The 24,887-nt window shown below is 39.9% G+C and overlaps 2 protein-coding genes across 3 annotated transcripts in view; one reads left to right on the top strand and one right to left on the bottom strand.

The window, feature by feature from the left end:
• LOC306883957 (dystonin-like) overlaps nucleotides 1-1,446 on the bottom strand; it is a 174,814-nt gene extending 173,368 nt beyond the window's left edge. Inside the window, exons 1-3 of the mRNA XM_079439506.1 lie at nucleotides 1,035-1,446; nucleotides 709-740; nucleotides 176-346 (exon numbers count right to left, since the gene is read on the bottom strand). Of these exons, the coding sequence (XP_079295632.1) occupies nucleotides 176-346; nucleotides 709-740; nucleotides 1,035-1,215 (384 nt within the window). The 5' untranslated portion in view covers nucleotides 1,216-1,446. The remainder of the gene's footprint in view (nucleotides 1-175; nucleotides 347-708; nucleotides 741-1,034) is intronic.
• Nucleotides 1,447-3,727: 2,281 nt separating this feature from the next.
• On the top strand, nucleotides 3,728-24,744 carry LOC306883968 (E3 SUMO-protein ligase ZNF451-like). 2 transcript variants are annotated; one of them, XM_079439523.1, is made up of 13 exons: nucleotides 3,728-3,802; nucleotides 4,072-4,163; nucleotides 4,301-4,384; nucleotides 6,378-6,491; nucleotides 10,665-10,776; nucleotides 10,858-11,008; nucleotides 11,079-11,205; nucleotides 18,165-18,324; nucleotides 18,498-18,645; nucleotides 21,936-23,386; nucleotides 23,762-23,848; nucleotides 24,032-24,109; nucleotides 24,575-24,744. In XM_079439523.1, exons 2-13 carry the CDS (start codon nucleotides 4,113-4,115, stop codon nucleotides 24,613-24,615), a joined length of 2,604 nt encoding a protein of 867 aa, XP_079295649.1. In that variant the 5' UTR covers nucleotides 3,728-3,802; nucleotides 4,072-4,112; the 3' UTR covers nucleotides 24,616-24,744. The 2 variants fall into 2 exon arrangements, with proteins under 2 accessions (XP_079295649.1, XP_079295648.1); XM_079439522.1 differs by having other exon boundaries at nucleotides 3,744-3,808.
• Nucleotides 24,745-24,887: the final 143 nt, after the last annotated feature.

Here is a 24,887-nt window from a genome sequence, read left to right as displayed (position 1 = left end):
GGGGTTAAAAGAACCATTGTTTTTCAGAACATTCTAAAAATGTAAAGAAACATTTTCCAAGAACCTTGTTGTGCAATGAAGATTCTTCATGGAAGCATAGATGCCAATCTAGAAGCTTTCTGTTTTTCTGAGAGTGTACTGCGAGCGAATGCCTCATAGATGAGGATATACCTACTGGTCTGCGTGTCGGCGTGAGCTGCACGGAGTGATAGAAGTCTGGCTGGACTCTCTTCTTCACTCTGCGCTTCCTCAGGCTCGAGTCCGGCTCGCTCTCGATGAGCGGCTTCTCTTCAGACACGCGCGCGCGTGCGCTTCTCCTCGCGTGACGCGGACTGTGACGACATACCTGTCAAACAATGACTATAATATCATCGCAGAAATGCTACAAATATTGCAATTCTCCCTATCCCAAAATAATAACACTTGCCACCTCCGTCTATCTTTCGTTGTTTATTAGTTTTCAAAAATGCACTTCTTGGTAGCATACAATAAGTAGTCTTTTCTGAATTATTTATCAGCCACACATGCGCAATGCGCATTTCACGCAGTTGCTTAGGATACTATTTCTTCATCATGATGAAAGTAACTCAATAGCTGTCAAACAAAACAGAACATTACGCAAACATTTTTTTCAGAATGCCATTATTTTGGATGATTTGCTCTACTTTTCTATGACCTTGACAGACAGAGCAAGAGAAAGAGATTTACCTCAGAGCGAAAATGATGCGGCCGGAAACCAGCTTCTAGAACAAATGGGAATGATTGAAACAAACCCCACATGCATTCAGTCACATTGTGTCTTAGAGATGCTCTTCAAATAACTTTGTCTGGTCTTGAAATAAAGAACACTTTATTAAACACACAACGAGAACAGACGATGGAAAATGAAGCATCGCTCTCGCGCTTCGATGATGACCGTGTCGTTTTTAGAGAAGAATGAATGAAAAGGCCTAATAAATACTGTGCAGCATGCGAGCTATCGCAATGACATCCTACAGAAACACATATATAGGGTGGACGCGTCTGTTACTCACCACGACTCCTCGAGCGCCGCGTCAGCACGGATTTGATGGGAATTTTCTCATTGCGGAGCTTCCGATGCCAGGAGTTGAGAAACAGGATCGTGGCGACAGTTCCTACCAAAAGCAATAATAGCAATAACACACACTGAATACTTAAGGGTCTCAATAAGACCAAAAAAGCCGCAGCAATCATTGCGATGTAGGACAGCCACTCCTACACGTAGCCTATATGCTTCCTCTCCTTATGTAAATAGGTCCTGTGACCGGCTATTTCATGCTGTAATGGCTCACTTGTAGGTCCCCGACATATAATCTATCTCATGGTGTCTGTACTTCAGTAATGGACCCCAACAAGCCATGACTCAGCAGGAGCCCCTGTTTTTCAGAGCTCGCCAGCATCAGCAGCATCTCATCTGAGCTCAGCAAAGCTGCGCGAGCGACCAGAGCATCGTGCGCTTTAAAAAATGTCCACGTGATGTGTTTCGAAGCATAAACACTGGCCGTATGTTTCTAACGTGAGCTCTTTTATTGAGCACTCTTTGCTATTCATTTCTGGGACGCCTTATAGTTTTATTTTAACGACTTTAACTATGCATATTTACAGTTAACTTGCCATATCAATATAATGCCAGAACATCGCTGTAAGAAATAGTAGCTACGGTGAGCACAGAATCGCATTTTGCAGTATTTAAATTAAGCTTTGTGAGCCATATTTAATCGGTTGAAATTTACACAGAAGCAATGGAAAGTAACATTACCAAAAACACAAATAAAACTGAAATAATGGCATAAATAAATAAATACCGTGAACATAATTTATAATATGCTATTCGTAAGAAATAGGCCTAGGATAACTTAAAAATAGCATAAATATAAAAAAACATTTCTGGGAATCCCTTTTCTACGAATTAAAGCGATTTACGTAATGCTTGTACAAAGGATCCTCGTGCCGATAATATTTTACTGTAAACGTAGGTCTATATGAATATTATTGTCTATATGAATATGATGATTCAGTCAACATGGGACTGCACTTCATCCTGCAGCATCTGGACAGACCAGGGACTTATGTGAGGATCCTGTTTGTGGACTTCAGCTCCGCTTTTAACACCATCATCCCATCACTCCTCCAGCCCAAATGTGTATCCACCATCATCACGGACACCCTTCAGAATAAAATAACCCAGCTCTCCGTCCCCACCTCCGTCTGCCAGTGGATCAACAGCTTCCTGACAGACAGACAGCAGTTAGTAAAGCTTGGTAAATTCACATCCAGCACTCGAACCATCAGCACTGGAGCTCCTCAGGGCTGCGTACTCTCCCCACTGCTCTTCTCCCTCTACACCAACGACTGCACTTCTAAAGACCCCTCTGTCAAGCTCCTGAAGTTCGCAGACGACACCACACTGATCGGCCTCATCCAGGACGGTGACGAGTCTGCTTACAGACAGGAGGTTAAGGAGCTGGCTGTCTGGTGCAGTCTTAATAACCTGGAGCTTAACACGCTCAAAACTGTAGAGATGATCGTGGACTTCAGGAGAAACCCCCCTGCTCTCCCCCCACTCACCATCATGAACAGCACCGTGACTGCAGTGGAGTCATTCAGATTCCTGGGCACCACCATCTCTCAGGACCTGAAGTGGGATATTCACATTGACTCCATTGTCAGGAAGGCCCAGCAGAGGTTGTACTTTCTTCGCCAGCTGAGGAAGTTCAACCTGCCACAGGACTTACTGAAACAGTTCTACTCCGCCATCATTGAATCCATCCTCTGCACTTCAATAACTGTCTGGTTCAGCTCAGCTACCAAATCTGACCTCAGAAGACTACGGAGGGTAGTCCGGACTGCTGAGCGAATCATTGGTACAACCCTCCCCACTCTCCAAGAACTGTACTTATCCAGAGTGAGCAAAAGGGCTGGTAAAATCACTCTGGACCCCTCACATCCAGCACACTCCCTCTTTGAACTGTTACCGTCTGGTCGACGCTACAGAGCTCTGAGCACCAGAACGACCAGACACAGGAACAGTTTCTTCCCTCAGGCAATCCATCTCATGAACACTCAACAATAAACGTGGAACACACAACAATAATACATTATCCATTCACCACACTCACTTATTCTATTTTTATTTCTCATTTCTAATTTGCACATATACATAGTTGTCTATATTATATATTGTGTTTTTGCTGCTTTGTACATTGCCTATTTGGATATTTGTATATAATTCTTTTATTATCTGTGTCCTGTCCTGTCACTGTCTTTCTGTTGCACTGTAGAGCTTCTGTCACTACAACAAATTCCTTGTATGTATGAACATACCTGGTCAATAAAGCTCATTCTGATTCTCATTCTGATATTAGGCTACTTTTCACAATGGGTAAATCATATTTTTTAGTTATAAAACAAGTAGGCTATACAGTTTTTATGCATAAAAAAATTACACCTGTTGTCTTGATAATCATAGATTATATTAACAATTAATAATAAATGTTTTTAAATTAAAATTGCTTGCATAGCCTACAGTATGCAGTATGAATGAGTCAAGCATATGTTATGCAATCATTTGTTTTTCCCCTTTTTAAAAAAATCTAGATAATTGTAGTATTTTGTAGAAAATAAAAAACACAGTAGTTTCATTATTATTTAAATAACGGTAAAATTAAAAATAATATTAATAATAACGTTTTTAGTAATTAGCGGTGGACGACTTTTATTTTGACGAGCTCACTTCCTGTGAGGTTAGATTTGATGCTCGCTTCCTGCGTGCTCAGTTTTGGTAATGGTATGCTAACTTTTACTCGAATTAGCTTTAGATTTTGCGATTTTATCTCGGCGGTGAATTGTTTGCAAGCGATGTCGACGAGTAACGTTAGTTGACAGTCATGCAAGCTGTTTGCAGGATTGATTTACTATAAAATGCGATCACTATTCACATTTAATGACGCAAAATAACATTTAAATGCTAGTTAAAATGTCTAAGCTTGTGCAGTTAGTTTTAAAATGTTTTTTGCATGCAATACTTCATGTCACACTGATGTGTTTTAGTTGGCAGTGATTAATGCGATGCTCCGCAGAGGACAGATGTGATGTCTGCCTCTACAGTCACTGAGGAGGAGGAGGATGTGGAGTTTGTGTCTGTAAGTGTGCCTGAGATGCCACAGCCTTGATTTCTAATTTGAGTTATTAGGACAGCGGTTTGGATGTAGGTCTTCACACTTGGGAACTGGGTAATATAGCAGAACTGATTAATTCCCATTAAAACACTGTGTTTTAGGAGGGTCCTCTCAGACCGGTGCTGGAATGCATTGACCTGCTGAGTGATGGAGAAGATGAGGGTGGCATGTCTGCCGCACACACCGTGAGTTTCCTTAAACACTGTCCAGACTATAACATCGTTCTGTCATCATTTACACACCATCATGTTGTTCCAAATGTGTAACCTTTGTTTTGTGAAGCACGAAAGATGTTTGGCAGAATGTCCAAGCTGCTCATTTCCATCATGATTCACACAGCCCAACTCCAAAAATGTGTTTTATGAATCCGTACGATTGCTTTATGTGAGGAACAGGCTCATGTTTAACCCTCTACAGTACACAATATGATAGCAATGAGGAAAAATTATTTGTGATGTTTTTCTTGCTTAAAATTGGACACTATAACAATATCATATAATTAAAGAAACTATAACATGAGTTTCTTTAAACGCAGACAGATTTATCTAGTTTTCAAGGTTTTGCATATCTCATATTTAATAAAAAGTAACATTTCATGTCCAGCTGTTGCTTTCAGGCAACATTGTACCATTGTGGATTGCAAGTGTAATCACATCAAAACATTACAATCAGTGTTGTTTAAAAAAGTCTAGACCACAGTAACTGGTGGGGGGGGGGGGGCAGGCAATTTTCAAATTCATCTTAAACTTAAGTGTTATTCATTGTCATCTTTCACCATGTCATGCATCACTGCAATCTCTAAAAGTAATCTATAACAATTTCAACTAAATTAAATATTTCATCATGTTTCATTTATTTGACAAATAATTTTGTAGTGTCAGGGGCATCATGCACTCAATATTTTTGAGGGGGCACGAGTGAAGGGGGGGGGGCTCTCATGCTTGTCATGTGACACACAGCAGCCACAATACCACTGTATAACTGATATAGGCTTATGTTCTACTGAGAAAAACAAACATAAAACCATCACAGAACATTTTAATGGTTTCCACTACAAATACCATTACAAACCATAAACTTTTAACCATTAAAGAATAGTTTTCTGTAGTGTGTTTTGGGACATATTCCATTAGGATTTATTGGTTTTAACAAGCCACCAATAGAATGCAACCAATTACTATAAAGACCAACAGGGTCCATTACAGTTTCCAGTAAAACCAGTACTAATTTTGTAATGGTGTCGATTGTTTTTTTTGTTGTTTCAGCAGGGGTTTTATTTATTTATTTTTATTCAATATATTCCTAAAATATATCATGAAATCCTCAAATATGTGTAAGTAAATGCATTTTGCACCTTTATAGATTGTTATTTGGTCTATAATGGGCGATAGGCAAAGTAGCCTAATACTGTAATCTATGAACTAAAAGCCTGTCTTTTTTTACTTAAGTACCAGATATGGGTGTCATGCCATAAAATACTTTTAATACCACTGACTTTGTATTTAATGTGAATTTAATAAAATAATTAGCCTATAACACTTTAACTGTAGAAAAAGAGCAAAGAACGTTTACATTATCAAAAAACATTTTCACTTCAGTCCAGCGACTCTCAAAAACTGCCATAATAATCTCTAAAGATGTTTACACTGTGAAACTAATAGCTTACTGACATTTGTACATCTTCACTTTGTTGTTTCTGATGAGAGAATTAACGTTAGTCAGAGAATTCAGTCAGCCAGCGCACGTGGTGACGAAATAGCGGCGCTTCGGCGATGTGAACACTTCTGATTGGTCATTGGATTCATATGCTCAACAGAATCGTATGTGATTGGTTATAATGCGCAGTGCTTTATAAATGTGTGCGTCTCTGTGCCAGCCAGCGAACGCAGACTTGAATTTAGCAGCTGGTGATGTTTTTCTTTTTATATAGTTTACAGGACAAACAGTACATTTCACCCAAAATTGTTTGCTGTGATACGATTCCAAATTTAAGGGAGCCAAAGAGGGACCAAGCTTGTTGACATATATATATATATATATATATATATATATGTATGTGTATATATGTATATAATTTTTGGGTGAACTATTCATTGTATATTATTTACATGCATTTACTTTTTTTTTTTTGAATGGTCTTATGTCATGTCCTTGTTGTGCTTTAAATGCCACGCTCAGATTGAGGAGCAGGTTGACCAGCAGAGGGCTCATGCTATGTCCACACTGGACAGACTGGCACGGCAAGTCGCTGTGGAAAAACTGGAGAGGCTTGAAAAGTGCAAAGCTTTCAAGGTTTGACTTTTCTCAGTCCTTATAGAATTGGGAAAAAAATACACAGTTGCATATACCATCACTCAAGACTAAAGAAACTGTTCATCCAAAAATGAAAATTTGCTAAAAATTTGTTTCTTCATGGGAGCAGGTTTGTAGAAATGTGTCTCTGCATCAGTGTCTCAGCAATGGATGCTCTGCAGTGAATGGGTGCCGTCAGAATGAGAGTCCAAACAGCTGATAAAAACATCACAATAATCCACAAGTAATCCACACCACTCAATTAACATCATCTTGAGAAGACAAAAGCTGCATGTTTGTAAGAAACAAATTCAGCATTCAGGTGTTTTAATTTTAATCTGTTGCTTCTGGCCAAAATATGAGTCCAATATTTATAATAACACTTTCTAACACTTTTTTTTATTTTTTTGGCGGGACGATGACGAATAGTTTGCAGATCCTCAGCACCACTGACACAAATCTGATCTTGTAAAATATGTGTTAATTACTGCCGCTCCATAGTATAAACAGTCAGTGGCGTAACTTTGCTTTGAAAAGTGGTGGGGACACCGCACAAAACGTTTTGCTATTTGTTTATTTAATAACCGAATTTACTTGGGGACTGAGTTCAGAGTTGGAAATGCACTTAATTTCCACATGCATCACATTCACAAATATGTCTATAAACATCCAAATAAGCAAAACGTAACATTCACAATGTGAATGTTACGTTTTGCTTATCACAACACATCCAGGGTAGCTAATATCAATCAAAATACGCAAGATAAATATGGTGAACTTACCATTTCATGGTCAGCTCAGCTGCAGCGCATTCATTAATTGCACTATTGTGTGTGTGTGTATTACGATTCATTCTACTTTGAATTACTTGCATATGTTCTGACAAATTACTTGCATATGTTCTGGCATAAGCCGGACAACTTGCTAAAAGTAGGTGTGATCAATGCACGCGCTGAACGAAGAATCAACATTACGTCAAGAGTCAAGACAAGCCCACAAAATGTTTCCTCATCCAATCAAATAATTTAACCAATCCTGAACTACGCAAAACCTTGTGTAAAACATGAATGAGAGTTAATTTGTGTTTAAAATGGTTAAACTACCTTTATTAATTAAATAATTAAATAAATGAAATTGTTTTGACGAATGTTTTTTTTTATTACGTTTTTATAAAAGCTCTATTTTTTCCTCCCCCACCCGCATGTAAAGGCTAGTTAACGGTAAATGTTGCTACTTATAGCATAAATGTTAAAACATCAACAAAATGTCCAAAAGAAAGTGTGGAAGTGATATAAGAAGCTTTTTAGTGAAGCAGCCACGCACAGTAAAGGCCATTGCACACTGAGTCCGAATTTTTCGTCCGAAATTTTCGCACGTTGAAAAATAAATACGACCTCACGTTGTCAATCACGTTTGCACACTGCCTCCGAAATTGTCGTCCGTCAAAAAAAAAATTCGGATCGGGTTCGATTTTTTGCGTTTTTCGCATCCGTATAAAGCATTTTGAGATGCTTTGAGAAGGTGTTTTGACAATTCAGAGTCACCGTACAAGCGAAATCCAAAATAGTGTCAGACAAATTAATACACTTCCTCTTGCAGCACAGAGCACTTTATGAAAAACAAATTGCGGAATACAAAGATACAGAATATAAAGAACTGCTGTAGCCTATTTTTTTATGCCAGGCGCGCACCTTTCCGATGCAGCAGTTCGGGGTGTGTGTGTGTGTGTGTGTGTGTCTGTTGGTGTATCCATACCTCAGACAGTCTCTGTTCAGGATAAATTGGTTCACGGAAATGAGTGGTCTTCTTTTTAATATGTGGATTCAGTATCGCTAGCAAAGTATCAAACTGAGGCACTGACATCCTGAAATAAACTTTGAATCTCTCGGGATAATCCCGCAGCTCTTTGATAAGGAGGTGGAACTCTCCTTCCTCTCTGCGCAATCTAAAGATTGGATGGACCCAATATTTCCTTTTTCTTTTTTTTTAAAAGAGAGAGGCCAACAAAATCATCCTCACTGCTTGAAGACATTTTGTATAGTTTTGCGAATTCTTTCGCAACGGATTACTTAAAACGCATTGGACTCAGTGTGCAAGGTCTCTGTGCGTGACGAATTTTTAAGATTGCGAATGCGAAAAAACGCATGCGAAAATTTCGGACTCAGTGTGCAGAGACCTTAAAACTAAAATACAGTATTAACATTGTAGACTACAAATAATTTTTAAGAGAGGTACAGGATCTGTAGACTAATTAATTATAGGGAAAGGAAACTACATATCCCATGACGCATATCGCGTATCTCGCGATAGTTTCACAACGAGACTTAATATTCATCTTTGAGGATGTTGAAAAGCTTCTGACCGGCGGAAAAATTTGTTAAATGAATGAATTAGATTACGAAGAGTGACGATTTATAGATGGTGCTTTTCCTTTAATACATACCTTACGCAATCTATTTTTCAGTTACTTTTTAAAAGTGGTGGGGACAATATCGAGCCTGGTAAAAAGTGGTGGGGACATGTCCCACCCGTCCCACCCGTAAATTACGCCTATGTAAACAGTACATGCCATCGTGAAAGTGAAACTAAAAAGCTAGTGTGCATTCAAAAGAAGTTTCAATGTCAGGCGTAATCCCTGATGCCCACAATTTTATATACAATTATCCAATGATAAAACTGTGAGAGAATGTATTGAAATATATATTTTCCTCCCATCTCGTATTTATAACCCTTTAAGGAATAGTACACGTAATTTTCTTTCCGTACACTGTATTGGATAATAGACGTATTTTGTACGCTCAGGACGCGCATGTGCATTGAAGTTAACAGTAATCAGTTTTTCCACAAGGTGGCAACACTGTTCCCGGGCCGTTGTTTTTTACAGTTGAAAATGAAACTAAAAAGACGGACATCAAAATAGCTGAGACTGCAACAACAGACGCTCACATTGACAAGCGCTTGTGAGTGAGAGGGTATGAGACAGCTCAGCTTTGGTTTAAAAGAGTTAAAAAATATTTGTTATCAGTCATGACTTAACGGGGAAAAATAGAGCAGACACTGAACATGGTTGAAGCTTTCTAGAGCGCGTGCGCCGGCCGCTTCAAATGGAGTATACTTTGAAAGGCTGCGCATTTGACTGTACGCATACACTAGCTTACGTGTACAGAAATGAAGTAACGTTAGGTCTTTAACATCATGATGTCTATCTATCAGCCATTGGCGATGGACAGTAGCATCGTCTATATGGCAAACGCGCAGGGGGAGGGTTGAGCTCATTCGGAATTACGGGAGCCCAGAAGGGAGCGTCGGCGGATGTTAAAGAGAAAAACGATTTCATTCAAACAAATCGAAGTAAACTACACATTCGAGTTAATCAATAAAATCAATTTGACTGAAATCAACTGAAAAAATAAAGGTAATCCACTGCGTCTTCAGCGGTGGCGACTGCTATTATTACATCTAACAACAAAACACCTAATTCGCTATGGAGACATCCTGGACTACATCTGCTCCGGCGGTGAAACAATGGCAGACTGATGACAGCTCACTCAGGGCTGGAGTGGGAGGGGCCTATCTGTGTGACGTCATACAGACAGGCATCTGAGATCGGCTCGATTTGAGAAAGGAGAAAATATTTAACGAGATTGGAAGAAAAAAAAAAACACTGGGTGGATCTTTATCATTGTAGGGTTGTTGTGTGCAGCTTGTAAAAGTGCATGTCGCATCCGATGTCCCTTTTAAAGGATGAGTTCACTTGCAGAATAAAAATTTCCTGATAATTTACTCACCCCCACGTCATGCAAGATGTTCATGTCTTTCTTCAGTTGAAAATAAATTAAGGTTTTTGAGGAAAACATGACAAGGTTTTTTTCCATATAGTGGACTTCAGTGGCGGCCAAGGGGTTGAAGGTCCAAATTGCAGATTCAATGCAGCTTCAAAGGGCTCTACACTGCAGAGGATCCATTGGTGAGAAAGTGCAAATCTGTTCCCATTAAGAAAGACATTAACATCGTGGATGTAAATGTTCAGCAAATTTTCATTTTTGGGTGAACTATTCTTCACTGTAAAGCTTCTTTCTAACAATCTGTATTGTATAAAGCACTATAGAAATGAAGGTGACCTGCAGTGCATATTTAGGATAAATGGCATTGATTTTGTGATTTGCTTTGTAGGAGAAAATAATTTCCCAGCAAGCACACGGGCGGCACGAGCTGTCGGCCAGCCATAGTAATAGTGGCAGTAGCGATGCTAAGCGATGTGTGGATATTTGGCTAAAAATGCCAGGTCTGTAATGTTGTTCTAACTTAAATATTTGTATATGTGTATATGGTTGGTTCTTCTGCTCACTTTGTCTGGACTGCTCAGAGTTACAGCCTGGCACCGTGAACTCAGCCAGTTCCCTGTGGAGACGCAGACCGGCTCCCGTTGCAGCAAAATGTTCTCCTCAAACCTGCCCGGTCATCAACTGCGGCAGAATCTATGACAATGTTCCTTTGCTCGAGGGTCATCTTAAAAGGTACTTGGTACAAGTTCAAAAATTGCATAGCAATTTTTCTGTTTGACCAAATGTAACTTTTTATTGTCAGGTTTGATCATTCACCCTGTGATCCCACGGTTGCCCTGAGAGGCAGCCCCTCTGCTTTCTATGCCTGTGTGGACTGTGGCCGCTACTTTCACTCCAAACAGGTGTGGAAGGACCACGTGGAATCTAAGGTTTTCATTTTTCTCAATTTTTTCCTCTTTATGATTGTTATAATGGGGTCATATATCCCCCCTGCAATTTCAAAGTAAATATGTTAATACATGTTTTTAATTAAATGTTTAATCAGGTTCTTTTTTGAAAAAAATATTAATGCATTTATTCAATGATGATGATATAACCATTTATTTTGTTTGGTGAAGTCAAACCCAGACATGATGTTTAGCAAAACCCATTTGCATTGTTTGTTTGATTAAACGTAGGCCTACTTATTACTGAAGCTCTACAAGTTAAATATCACCCCTGAGTGACGAGAGCATTATTCATAGAAATGTTAGTGTTGAGGACGAATGTGCATTTGTTTTCATGTGTTTTGATGCCGTTTGAGAAGTACAGAGCTGTGTTTTGTGCAGTAGAGATGAGTAAAGAGCAGTGTTGCAGTAGTACACCAGGGCCCATATTCACAAAACATTTTATCTTATCACTAAGAGTTCTCCTAAATAGCAGTAAAAGTTTTTAGCTAAGAAAAAACCTATTCACAAAGCTGCTGAGACAAACTTTTACTAAGGAATAGAGAGAAGTCTTAAGCTAAGAGTAAGGAGGAGGGGTTGACCTCGTTGCTATGGATGATGTCAGCATGCTTACTAACTATGCACACAGTGATTGGCTGATAGGAGCGGGGAGGGGTCTCTGTCAGAGATTTATTCATAGAAATAATGTAGAGCACGATATGTTGCCATATCCAAATAAAGGTTTAAAAAATAATGTTAATTGCCACATTCAAAAAGATTTTAACATGCAGGCTAATTGTCACTAATTAAACAGATATATGTTGAGCTAATTGTCAGTCTCTTGCATGCTTCTTGTAGTGTATATGTGTATAAACAGCTTTTTTAGAATAACCATGGCTGATAGTAAGAAAACCAAACTGGACACAAGAACAGCTGTTACTTCTTGCCAAAATGGTTAATGAAAAGGATATACTCAAAGGAAAATTTGGAGTTGGGATAGCCTCCAAACCTTAAAGGTGATACCATTTTAAAGGCTCATTATTGTCAAATGTTTATATTCTGAGCCAGATTGCCGGCAACAGCAATTTTAAGACAGTTGTGAGTTAGTCTTAGTGACTTAGGAGACCTCTTCACTACTCCTAACAGGTTTCACAGATTTAGGACCTAGTTTTAGCGCTAAAACGCTTTGTGAAATACTCTTAGAGTAAACATTTTAGGAGTCCTAAATTTAGGACTGACACACCCACTATTTTTAAGATTTTCTCCTAAATCGGCGAGTTAGGAGCTACTTTTAGCCTAAAGATGTTTTGTGAATACGGGCCCAGTTTTTCTGCCCTCTCTGACCCTGACTATCAAATGGCCCAATTGTTGTCAGAATGCATTGCCACACAAATTGTTAAAGGAATAGTTCACCCAGAAATTAAAATTTGCTGAAAATGTACTCACCCTTAGGTCATCCAAAATAGATGAGTTAGTTTCTTCATTAAAAAAGATTTAGAGAAATGTAGCATTATATCGCTTGCTTACCAAAGAGTCCTATATCAATAACAATGCTTTCTTCTGTGAAAGTCACCTCATCTATATAGGAGAGAAATATGCAGAGATCAAGCAAAAACAGTTCTAAAATGTAGCTGCAAGCAGCAACTAAGGGGAGCAATCCAGGTGGATGCTGCACATTTGTGCTGGTTGAGGAGATTCCCCCCTTCTATGTAAAGCGCTTTGAGTACCCAGAAAAGCGCTATATAAATGTAACAAATTATTATTAAAATGTAGTTGCAAGCAGCAACTAAGGGGCCAAGCACAACAGAGGTAAATTGAAGAGCTAAGGAGCTGTCTGTAATGACTCCGTAAAGATCAGGGTTCTCCAACCCTGCTCCTGAAGAGATAAATTCCTGCAGCCTAATGCTGCCTTCACGTGCTATCGGAAATTTCCTATTTCCCACTTATGAAGTCGTGATTACGAGCTTGTCGCATTCAAGTGCTTTAATGTCAGAAAGAATAAAAAGTAGCATCCCATTGGTTGACATTCATATAAACATTCACAGCGCTATACATGCAGTTTGCTGACAATCCTGGAATATCGGTCAAATACATGCTTATAAAACATACAATAGGCCTATGCTTAGCAGATCGTTCATATCTAGGCTATAACCCTGCTCCGGGTGTGTGTTCACGGTGTGTGTGTGTTCACTGCTGTGTGTGTGTTCACTGCTGTGTGTGTGTGTGTGTGTGTGTGTGTGTGTGTGCACGTTGGATGGGTTAAATGCAGAGCACGAATTCCGAGTATGGGTCACCATACTTGGCTGAATGTCACTTCACTTCACTAAATACACTACTTTAGTGACCAGACAAAGGGATGTAGTTGTTGTGAGAACAGCATTGACAGCAGGTTGTCCTCTCCACCATGTTTAAAGTTTATGACCCGCCCAACTCGGGTATCAAAATTATTTCTGAATTTCCCAGTAGTAAATACGACTTGAGAGGCCTTCACGTCCAATTTCTGACTAGGAAACTCGTATTTACGATAATTCCGATATCACGTGAAGGCAGCATAAAGTCCAACCCTGCTTCAACACACCTGTCTGTAATTAAGTAGCCCTAAACACATTGGCTGTATCCGAAATCGCCCCCTATACCCTCAAATAGTGCACTATTTGAGGGGACAGCCATTTTAAGTGGTGTTCGAAACCATAGGGGATGTTCTCGAGTGCACTCATTCAATCCCACAATGCACCGCAAAAACGAGTGTACAACAGATGTACACTCAACGGCTAGAGAATCCCCAGAATGCACTGAGAGAGTCGCGTGCCGAATGAATTCCCGCGTCTCACCAGAAGATGGCGCCCGCAGCTGAATCATCCATCCATTCATTTTAGAAGCACTCGTCCACGGCGTAATACAACACAGGTACAAATTAATTGTAAATTGACTATTAGGGTTTATACATAATTTCCGTGACTGAGTTCTAGATAAATCCTTCAATCTTACTATTGGAGCTGCCCGTATCAAATGATTATTTAACAGGAAGCAAACTATGCAAAAACGGCAGTCCTTCCGGTGCACTTAGTGTCCGAATTCACTCACTCGTCTTCATTTACTCCTTCAAGTGAACTATATGAGTGGACTAATGTAGGGAATAGTGAATGAGGGTATAGGGGGCGATTTCGGATACAGCCATTGATTAGCTGGTTCAGGTGTTCAGGGTTGAAGCTGAACTCTGCAGTATGGTAGCTCTCCAGGAGGAGGGCTGGAGAACCCTGTTAAAGACATCTGTTGATACAGTATTTCACTACTAAAATCAAAACGGTCAACGGCCAAAAAGGCAGGCAGGAGAATCCGGTCTCGTTCGATTCGGTATGGCTAAACTGGTCAGACGTTACATGCAGAAATGTCGTTTTTATATCTTTTGACCAGTTGTGTGCCTCAGGTCATGCTTATTACAACACACACCAAGGTTGGTCAGAATCTGCTAAAGCGTTGCAGAAATATAGCCTCATGTACAGGTCCTTTTCAAAAAATTAGCATATTGTGATAAAGTTCATTATTTTCTGTAATGTACTGATAAACATTAGACTTTCATATATTTTAGATTCATTACAACACAACTGAAGTAGTTCAAGCCTTTTATTGTTTTAATATTGATGATTTTGGCATACAGCTCATGAAAACCCAAAATTCCTATCTCAAAAAATTAGCATATTTCATCCGACCAATAAAAGAAAATTGTTTTTAATACAAAAAAAGTCAACCTTCAAATAATTATGTTCAGTTATGCACTCAATACTTGGTCGGGAATCCTTTTGCAGAAATGACTGCTTCAATGCGGCGTGGCATGGAGGCAATCAGCCTGTGGCACTGCTGAGGTGTTATGGAGGCCCAGGATGCTTCGATAGCGGCCTTAAGCTCATCCAGAGTGTTGGGTCTTGCGTCTCTCAACTTTCTCTTCACAATATCCCACAGATTCTCTATGGGGTTCAGGTCAGGAGAGTTGGCAGGCCAATTGAGCACAGTAATACCATGGTCAGTAAACCATTTACCAGTGGTTTTGGCACTGTGAGCAGGTGCCAGGTCGTGCTGAAAAATGAAATCTTCATCTCCATAAAGCTTTTCAGCAGATGGAAGCATGAAGTGCTCCAAAATCTCCTGATAGCTAGCTGCATTGACCCTGCCCTTGATAAAACACAGTGGACCAACACCAGCAGCTGACATGGCACCCCAGACCATCACTGACTGTGGGTACTTGACACTGGACTTCAGGCATTTTGGCATTTCCCTCTCCCCAGTCTTCTCTGACTGGGGAGACTCTGGCACCATGATTTCCGACTCTGGCACCATGATTTCCGAATGACATGCAAAATTTGCTTTCATCCGAAAGAAGTACTTTGGACCACTGAGCAACAGTCCAGTGCTGCTTCTCTGTAGCCCAGGTCAGGCGCTTCTGCCGCTGTTTCTGGTTCAAAAGTGGCTTGACCTGGGGAATGCGGCACCTGTAGCCCATTTCCTGCACACGCCTGTACACGGTGGCTCTGGATGTTTCTACTCCAGACTCAGTCCACTGCTTCCGCAGGTCCCCCAAGGTCTGGAATCGGTCCTTCTCCACAATCTTCCTCAGGGTCCGGTCACCTCTTCTCGTTGTGCTGCGTTTTCTGCCACACTTTTTCCTTCCCACAGACTTCCCACTGAGGTGCCTTGATACAGCACTCTGGGAACAGCCTATTCGTTCAGAAATGTCTTTCTGTGTCTTACCCTCTTGCTTGAGGGTGTCAATGATGGCCTTCTGGACAGCAGTCAGGTCGGCAGTCTTACCCATGATTGCGGTTTTGAGTAATGAACCAGGCTGGGAGTTTTTAAAAGCCTCAGGAATCTTTTGCAGGTGTTTAGAGTTAATTAGTTGATTCAGATGATTAGGTTAATAGCTCGTTTAGAGAACCTTTTCATGATATGCTAATTTTTTGAGATAGGAATTTTGGGTTTTCATGAGCTGTATGCCAAAATCATCAATATTAAAACAATAAAAGGCTTGAACTACTTCAGTTGTGTTGTAATGAATCTAAAATATATGAAAGTCTAATGTTTATCAGTACATTACAGAAAATAATGAACTTTATCACAATATGCTAATTTTTTGAAAAGGACCTGTACATTTTTAGTCAAATTTGTTAACATGCTTACGAGAACAGTTTGGTCTATCGGAAATCGTTTGATAACTTTTTGCAAACACTGTCTGAAGATGATCTGTGCCAGTTTTGGTGAAAATCAAACCGTCTGGACGAATTCGAAAAAGTAGATTTTTCTCAAAATTCAAGATTGCGAAAAACTTGACCCATAGAAATTGACATTTTGGTGTGCATTCGACTCGGCATGAGGCAAGGAATCGGAGGGCAAAAATCATTTTACTTCTAGACCAGGTTCAAAAGTTATTAGCGGAAATATGAGTACAAATTTGACTTGTTGGTGGCACTAAAGAGTTTGGGGTGGAAGCTCCAAATTTATAACTTCCCACAAAGGGTTCTATGGGCTGCCATAGCCTTCCAGAGCAGAAGAAACCTAACGGATACAATAGGTGTCTGAGCATCTTTGGTGCTTGGCCCCTAACAAATATGTGGGTGGATTTTGATGAGACAACAGGGGATGGACTTTTTCCCCAGACAAAATATTATTACGGATTACAGACTGATTTTTTGATAATGAAGTTAAAGCACTTTAATAAGGGTTTGTTTCTTAAAAACACACAACTTTTAACTTCATAAGACATTAATTGATTGACTGGAGTGATGTATTACTAAATTTCTCCAAATCTCCTGTCTTGAATGGCCTGAGGATGAGTTACGTTTAATTTTTGGGTGAGCTATTCCTATTTATCAAGCTTCTCAAAGTGCCATTTTAGACTTAAGTGCTGAGAAATCATGAAATTTACTCCTCCTTTCAAACTTAAAATTTCTTAAAGCTAAGAATCACTCTTACTCTCCCAGTTATTTAAGACAGCTTGAGAGGTCTCTCAAGTGGTTAGAAGTTGCCAGCAGGGGCTTGTGATGGCGCTGAGGAGACAAAGACGTGCCTGAATCTTTCAGGAGAGGAAGAATGTTCTTGAAATGTTTGGCGACGAGCAGTTAATCAAACGGTTACATTTCCTCAGCTATTCAAAACGAGCAAAGAACATTTACATTACCAAAGAACGTCATAACTGACTTCAGTCTAGCGCGAGGATTATGAGATCTACACTGTATGATGAATAAATCTCTTACCCCTTATTTACACTCCACAGCCACTGGAGCTGATCAGCCGCGCCGTGGAAAATTTAAGAAGCGTCTCTCATCACTAAAGATAGGCACCTAGTCTATTTTTGACGGATAATAATAATCGTCTCGCTGTCGTCAAAGGCATCAGCAACACGCGATATCTTTGACTATCGTCGATACACTATACTATCGTCTATCGGCACCCTAAATTGAGTTATGACGCTTCGTTTCCTTGCCATAATGTATTCTCTTAAATTCTTTATTGTCAGATGTGTGTTGAATGTAAACTCCTATTAGGAATTTAACCATTCAATGTGAATTTATCTGAGAATATTCTTAATTAAGGAAATCTATTCAGTGATTGGTCCATGCGTATGTCGTCATCCAAAATCCCGTTTGTGGCACAGCAAAGTGTCGTAAATCATCTCTAAGACTGACACTTAAGATTTAGTCCTACACTTCGCTTAAATTATGACGGAGATGATTGATAACTAACTTTTTTTCACTTAAGTCAATTCTTAGCAGTGTTCTTGAGAGTAATTCTTAGAGGCTTGATAAATACGGGCCCAGAACTAAGATAAAATACTTGATCTTAAAAGATCTTTAGTAAAATATGACCACTCTAAGTGTTTACTTCATTGTCTTATTATGGAAATTATATGGAAAAAAAAGAAGTGGCATGTAAGCCATGCTTTTGTCTCTTGTGTTTGATGTCATCTGTAGGTGTTTTTGCCTGAACCTGATGGTCACAGCCGTTTCCAGAGCTATCAGCTGATTGTATGCTTTGCATGTCCTACCTGTTACCTCCTCTTCAACATCAAGGACGAATGCCTTGAGCACATGTCTGCAAAAAAACACTTCACTCAGTCCATCACTCTCTGGGGTGTGTGGTCTTCAACAAATCCAAACTGCACATTCAAAAGACTGTTTGCAGCTGTGTTGTGGTATTGTTAGGAGGGCCGGCTGATACAAATAAAAAAAATTCATCCTGTGTTTCTGTACAGTTCCTGTTTGTTTCTTTTTCTTTAACATTTAATGTCATGTTTTGACTTTCAGAGACAAAACCATCAAGCGCACCCATACCAGTTCCTCGGTACGCGAAGAACCGTTTAATCGCTCTCTGTAAGGACGTTTCCTTCACCGTCAAATGCACAGCCTGCGCTAAGGTGCTCACTTCGCATATGGAGGCAAGAGCACACTTCAAGTAAGTTTATATTGGTGTTTCTCAGATTGAAGTTTTACTTTTCTCAGTCCATCTGACATGATGCATGTGTATGCATGTTAAAGGTGCACTCATTTTTATGGCTCAAGCACCAATGGTGCGAGGACCCTTTTGGAACTGCTCTGTTTACTTTAAGATCCAAAAAGTCTTAAGCAAATGAATAACCCAGGGTTTATAATGTTTACAACTTAGTCTGCAGTGTAGTTCCCTATGTTATATTGTATGTAGTTGCTGTTAAAAAGGGGGGAAAAAAAACAAAATATTTAGAAAATAAGGGGTTTCTTTCTGGGAATGATGAAATGTATATCTGTTAACGATTTGTAACCATATTAACATTAATGCTCTTGTTTTATTGAAGAAATAATGCCTGCCTTGTATAATAAATAAAGAACAACCCTTAGATTAGAAGTGGGAATAGCCCTATATTGTCTAGAGTTAGTGGGGGCGACCCACTTTCTTTAAAGCCCAAAATATACTTCGATTTTTACACAAGGGTCTGCATACAGTGCATGTGATGCAAAATTATAAAAAAAAAATTAATGTTTGTTTTTGTTTTTTGCACTAATCGGTTATTACACAAGGTGGCAACACTGGCCCTATTCTGTGCACAGTATGCACGTTTTTAGGCATGTTTTCCAGGATGACCTGTTTGATTACAAAAATAAGCTCTATACAACAGAACTGACCGAGAAGAATACCCCACAATGCAGTTTCTTAGTATTTGTACACTGCCCTTTCATGTTCACTCCTGTCTGGAGAGTGACATGCAACAGTAGCTATGTTTCCATCCAAAGCTGCAAATTTACAGTGCCCTCCATAAGTATTGGATCAGTAAAGACAAAATTGCTCTGTTGGCCGTGGAGTCAAGACATTTGCAAATATGATTAAAAGATGAATATGAGACAAAACTACAGAATGTCACATTTTATTATTAGCCGTTTCAACACATACATGTTTTACCAAAAAAAGAACAACATTTTTAGAGTTCATCCCACTCATTGATGTGAGCTAGGCTTGCTGCAATAGACGGTGTTGGCGGTGATACCGGTGATAAGCCGCAACACCGGTTACGTCACTTGCCCACCATTTTTATTCATTTTGTTAATAAAAGTTCTGTGTTCTACAATGTATTTTGTTGTTGCTTGAATTGAATTCAATTGATGCCGAATTGCCGCTAATTTAAAAGTGAAAGTAAAATGCGCACAGTGCTTTTATAAGCTAAGCAAAGGAAAGTGAGGGAAAACTCAAACTACCCCCCACCACGATGATACCGGTATTATCAGTGTTGTCACTCATCGATTAACCGGTGGGAAAATTTCCTCACCATCACAACCCTAATGTGAGTATTGGGACAGTTGAACATAAGGCAGATATAAAAGATTAAAAGCTATTATTTAGTTGCAGATCTCTTGCACACAATCACAGCAGTGAGTCTGTGACCCATAGACATCACCAGACTCTTGCTCTCATCCTTTGAAATACTTTTCCCAGCCTTTAATGCAGCCAATTCCAATTGTTGCTTGTTTTGGGGAGTTTCTGCCTTTACTCTCCTCTCCAGCTGGTGAAATTCATGTTCAATCTGATTTAAATCTGGAGATTGACTTGGGCAATCTAAGACTTTCCATTTCTTTGCTCTTATAAACTCCTTGACTGAACTGGCAGGGTGTTTTGGGTCATTGTCCTGATGCAATATGAAGCACTTCCCAATGAATCTGGTGGCATTTTCTTGAATATTGGTAGGCAAGATGGTTTTGTACCCTTCCAAATTCATTCTGCTACTGTCATCATACATTAAGTCATCAGTAAAGATGAGAGGGCCTGTTCCAGAGACAGCCATGCATGCCCATGCCATGACACCACCTCCACCATGCTTTACAGATGAGGCTGTATGCTTGGGATCATTGCAGTTCACTTTTTTTCTCCACATTAGTGCTTTCCCACCACTTAGATAAAGGTTAATCTTTGTCTCATCGGTCCATAAACACAGTTCCAAAACTCTTCTGGCTCACCTTTGTGCTTTTTTCGCGAACTCTAATCTTGCCTTTCTATGTTTGGTGCTGGTCAGAGGTTTGCATCTTGCTGTGTAGCATCTGTAATTCTGTGTCAAAGTCTCCTGAGGACAGTAATTGTCAGAGCATCACCCCAGCTTTCTGGAAGTTGTTGGTGATTTTACAGACACGTCTTTTAGGGTTCATTTTCACAGCTTTTATGATTTGTCTGTCATCAACTACTGTTGTTTTCTCAGCCGATCAGGTCGTTGTTGGTTGCTGGTGTCGCTGGTGGTTTCCAAACTCTTGATTTCTCCATGCCCTTTGTTTTTGCTGTAGCTCTAACTGACTTCCTCTTTTCTTTTAGCATCCAAATTGCTTGCTTTTCTCTCAAAGTCAGCTCCCTCGTCTTCATCCTGGTTTGTGTGTGTCATCATCGAATGCAAGATTCAGAATACAGAAGTAATGGATATAACTGATACGACACATTCCCTGCTTTTAATATGTGAAGAATTAATGCAACAGGACACAGCTGATCACTTAGAAAGACCTGAGAGGAAACTGCTCCAATACTTATGCTCACATCAGATAGAGGGATGAAACTCTAAAAGTGCTGAACTTCTTAGCTGGTAAAACATCTGTGTGTTGAATCACCCAATAATAAAATGTGACATTCTGTAGTTTTGTCTCATATTCATCTTTTAATCATATTTGTAAATGTCTTGACTCCACAGCCAACAGAGCAATTTTGTCTTTACTGTTCCAATACTTTTGGAGGGCACTGTAGCTTTTGAGGAAAATTAGAATATCGTATAAAATGTGAGAGAGCACCTTTTCCATCATGTGCTCGAGAACAAAATCATCAAACTGGCACAAAGTAACAATAAAAATGTTTGTTTTTCATACATAAATTATTTGTGCCTCAGAGCATGCAGAAGAAACAAAGTAAGCTGTCATGTCATCTTGCATTTGGAGGCGGATAACATTTGGGAACGCTATCTTAATATTCAAATTATACCAAATCATTTTGATGACATACTTTCACTAAGGTAACTCAGAATTATTAAAACAATGTTTGAGATGGTGTCCAATGAGATCATTTCACTGGTTCGTCCAGTTATCCAATCACGTTTTTTGCATCGAAGAAAATTTTCAGTAAATGTATTTCTGTCTTGATTTATACGTGATTCATCACATAAAAACACACGGTTGGATACATAGCTACTGGGCTCCATTTTTTTTTATCGTGCATTAACTATTCTGTTCTTTTGCTCTGTTTTCCAGTGTGCATTGCAATTACGGCTGCGCTATTGTCAGTGCTGATCAAAGTGTGGCTGACATCATGGGGACGATGGCGGTCATGGGTCGTTGCTCCTCATGCCCCAAACCTTTTTTTAGCTTGAGTGAGATGGAGGAGCACAAAGAGCTCCTGAAACATGAGGTGAAGAGGGTCCGCAACATGGACAGGGCCCTTCTGTACTACAGCAACTACAGTGAAATCCAACTTGCTCAGAACGCCACGGCATGTGGTAGCGATTCAGACGGGCCTTCAGCTAAACGAAAAAGACTGGCCAGCATAGATTCCCAAGCTGAACCAAGAAAATGGTCACAGCTCGCCTGGTTCTGTGAGTGCGGCCTACGCTTCACACAGGAGGATCAAGCAAGAAAACACCTCCAAGCCGCCAATCAGATCTTTCACAAATGTGCAGTCTGTGGCAAGATAATGGGCGAGCTGTCCATAGCTCGCTTGCACATGAGCCGGTTCCACGGTGGTGCTCATTTGTCCAACTTCCTCTTCCACTGCAGACAGTGCAAGGTGGAAATGCCGAGGATGGAAGACATCATGGCCCATGTTGGCGTAAGCCACAGAGGGCACAGCTACTACCAGGAAAGAGAAGACACAGCAGACGACTGCGTCTCATCTAGTATGTCCCCCAAACCGTCCACCAGCACCATAACCGAAACGGTTTCCTCTTGCATCCCACCTCCCAAAGCAGAGTCTTGGCTTTGTCGGATGTGCGAAGACCTCTTCGACTCTGAGGCGGCGGTGCAGAAACACTGCAGCGATTTGAGCAGCCACAGTTTCCAGAGGTTTGCCTGTGGCCACTGTCCGCAGAAGTTTTTCAAGGACTCCACCCTGCGGCGGCATTGCACCAATGAGCACGGCGGTGACATAGTCCTGCGCTACTTCTGCGGGCTGTGCGATAGCATGCTGTACGACACCGAGGCAGAGTTTCAGGAGCACTACAACAGTCTGCACAGCCAAGATTTCTGCTGCTTGGAAGCGGCTCAGAATAATTCCCAAGCATCCACGGAAAACACCGTTGAGAGTCCAATAGCGACTACAAGCCCTGAGCAACTTTGTCCTTGCATGGGCTCTGAGAAATCCAAGGTGGAAAGGAAACCTGTGTTCACAAAGTGCATGAAACAGTTGGCCACTGAAAATAAATGCAGTTACTGCTGTCGCCAGTGCGACAAAAACACGCCCACCTACGCCGAGATGAAGACGCACATCCTCCTGATACACAAGACCCAGGGCAATGAGAAGAGTTTTGATGTTCTGTGCACTGTTTGCTCACAGAGCCACAAAGATATACCCAGTTTCCATTCACATTACCATAAGCGTCACTGTCAGTCAAAACCTTGCGCTTCTTCCCGACCCAGTGGCGCAGATGAGAAACCGGCCGCCTCCACCAGCATAATAAATGCAGAGAAGATCTTCCCTCAGAGTAATGGTGAGGTTTCCATTTAGTGTCTGGGTGGATATCAAGTTACTGGCTTGTTTTCCCCCTTAATGATGGCTCCAGATGAATTATAGATCAATTATCCATTCAAATTCCAGCAATAAACTAATGCACACTACCACTCTGGAAAAAATCATGTGTCTCGTGATTTTAATGAGTTTTATCATTCCCATACTTCCTTCTATGGTATTTCATAGCTTTCATGATATATATACATGCATTTTGTGTATTTATGTGTGTGTGTGTGTGTGAGATTTATGACACACAGGCCAAGGAAAGTCATGAAAGCTATGAAATACCATTGAGGGAAGTATGGGAATAATAAAACTATATGCACACAATTTAATTACAATTTTATTTTTTCAGTGGCGAAGTTTCAAGATGTAAAGAATGCCATTACCTCAAGTATCCTTGACGTTAAAAAAGAGGTGACCGTTTCACAAGATGGTGATGGTAGGTTTTCCACCGTTTTTATATTTATTTTGTCTAGAAGTGGTATTTCAGTAATATTTCAATTTAGATTTGCAATGTTATGTTTCAATTTAGTACTGTGATGATTCAAATAAATATTAACAAATCAACTAAGTACATGGAAACGTAAAATTGTAGCGCCTTTCTATTTATATTTCTCCTTAGATGAATTTGATCAGGACATAAAACTGGCTTTGGCTTTGAGTGCAGAGGAGGCCAGGAAATCAAAAGAGCTGGATATTGGTAATAAGTTTATAATCTTGACATATTTTTGTAATATTGCTACAAAGATCTTATATTTCTGTTATTTCTGAACAGTGTAGGGGCTGCATTGTATTTTTATAGTATGTCGGAGCTCGTTGAATGTATTCTATTCATTCATTAATCAGCTTTACATGGAGTATTATCATTGTAGGTATGTTTCATTTTATGGAGCTTAGCTCGGTGTGATATTTATTGTAATAGATGGGATTTTAGGCAGGGTTCTTGAGCACATTTCTTATGTTTTGGGTGTAACCTCACAGATGTTGAATGTTGTCACTGCATCACAATAATCACTGGCTGAAAGACCCACAGAAATATATAAATAAATATATATGTGTGTGTGTATATATATTGAACTTTATTTTTATTTAAATGAAGTTTGTTTAAAAAAAAAAAAATACTTTTTTTACATTTTTTACAAGCTGTTGTATTCTCATTTTGCAGAGTTGGAAGAAGCCTTGGAAAGGAGCTTGCAGGAGTTTTGATAAGTGAAGACAGTTCCAGTGTTTGTGTCCCATGTGGTTCATGCACTGGTGTGATTAAACGTGTTTATTTTCGTTGTGTGTTTTTCTTAAGTTTAAATAAAGGGAAGTAATTAAAGGATATCTTGCCTGTCCCTGTCTGAGAAATCTCATTGTGTTCTGGTTATTGTCTTTTCTGTGATGTCATCTTGGCCCTTGACCCTAGAAATGAATCCCACCCTGCTTTGAAATCTCTGAGGTGAACTCGTCCACTCGTGTCTGAAGGAGTGCATTAC

The sequence above is a fragment of the Barbus barbus genome, assembly GCF_936440315.1.
Source record: "Barbus barbus genome assembly, chromosome: 18".
NCBI lineage: Eukaryota > Metazoa > Chordata > Actinopteri > Cypriniformes > Cyprinidae > Barbus > Barbus barbus.
The sequence above is the reverse complement of the archived record's forward strand: the minus strand, read 5'-3'. Positions and strand labels throughout refer to the sequence as shown.

Excerpts from the sequence above, each read along its gene's own strand:
- LOC306883968 (XM_079439523.1), top strand. The coding sequence starts at position 4,113 with ATGTCTGCCTCTACAGTCACTGAGGAGGAGGAGGATGTGGAGTTTGTG. Across the intron at positions 18,646-21,935 it reads GAGGCAAGAGCACACTTCAA|TGTGCATTGCAATTACGGCT; the intron begins GTAAGTTTATAT and ends TCTGTTTTCCAG. Across the intron at positions 23,387-23,761 it reads GATCTTCCCTCAGAGTAATG|TGGCGAAGTTTCAAGATGTA; the intron begins GTGAGGTTTCCA and ends TTATTTTTTCAG.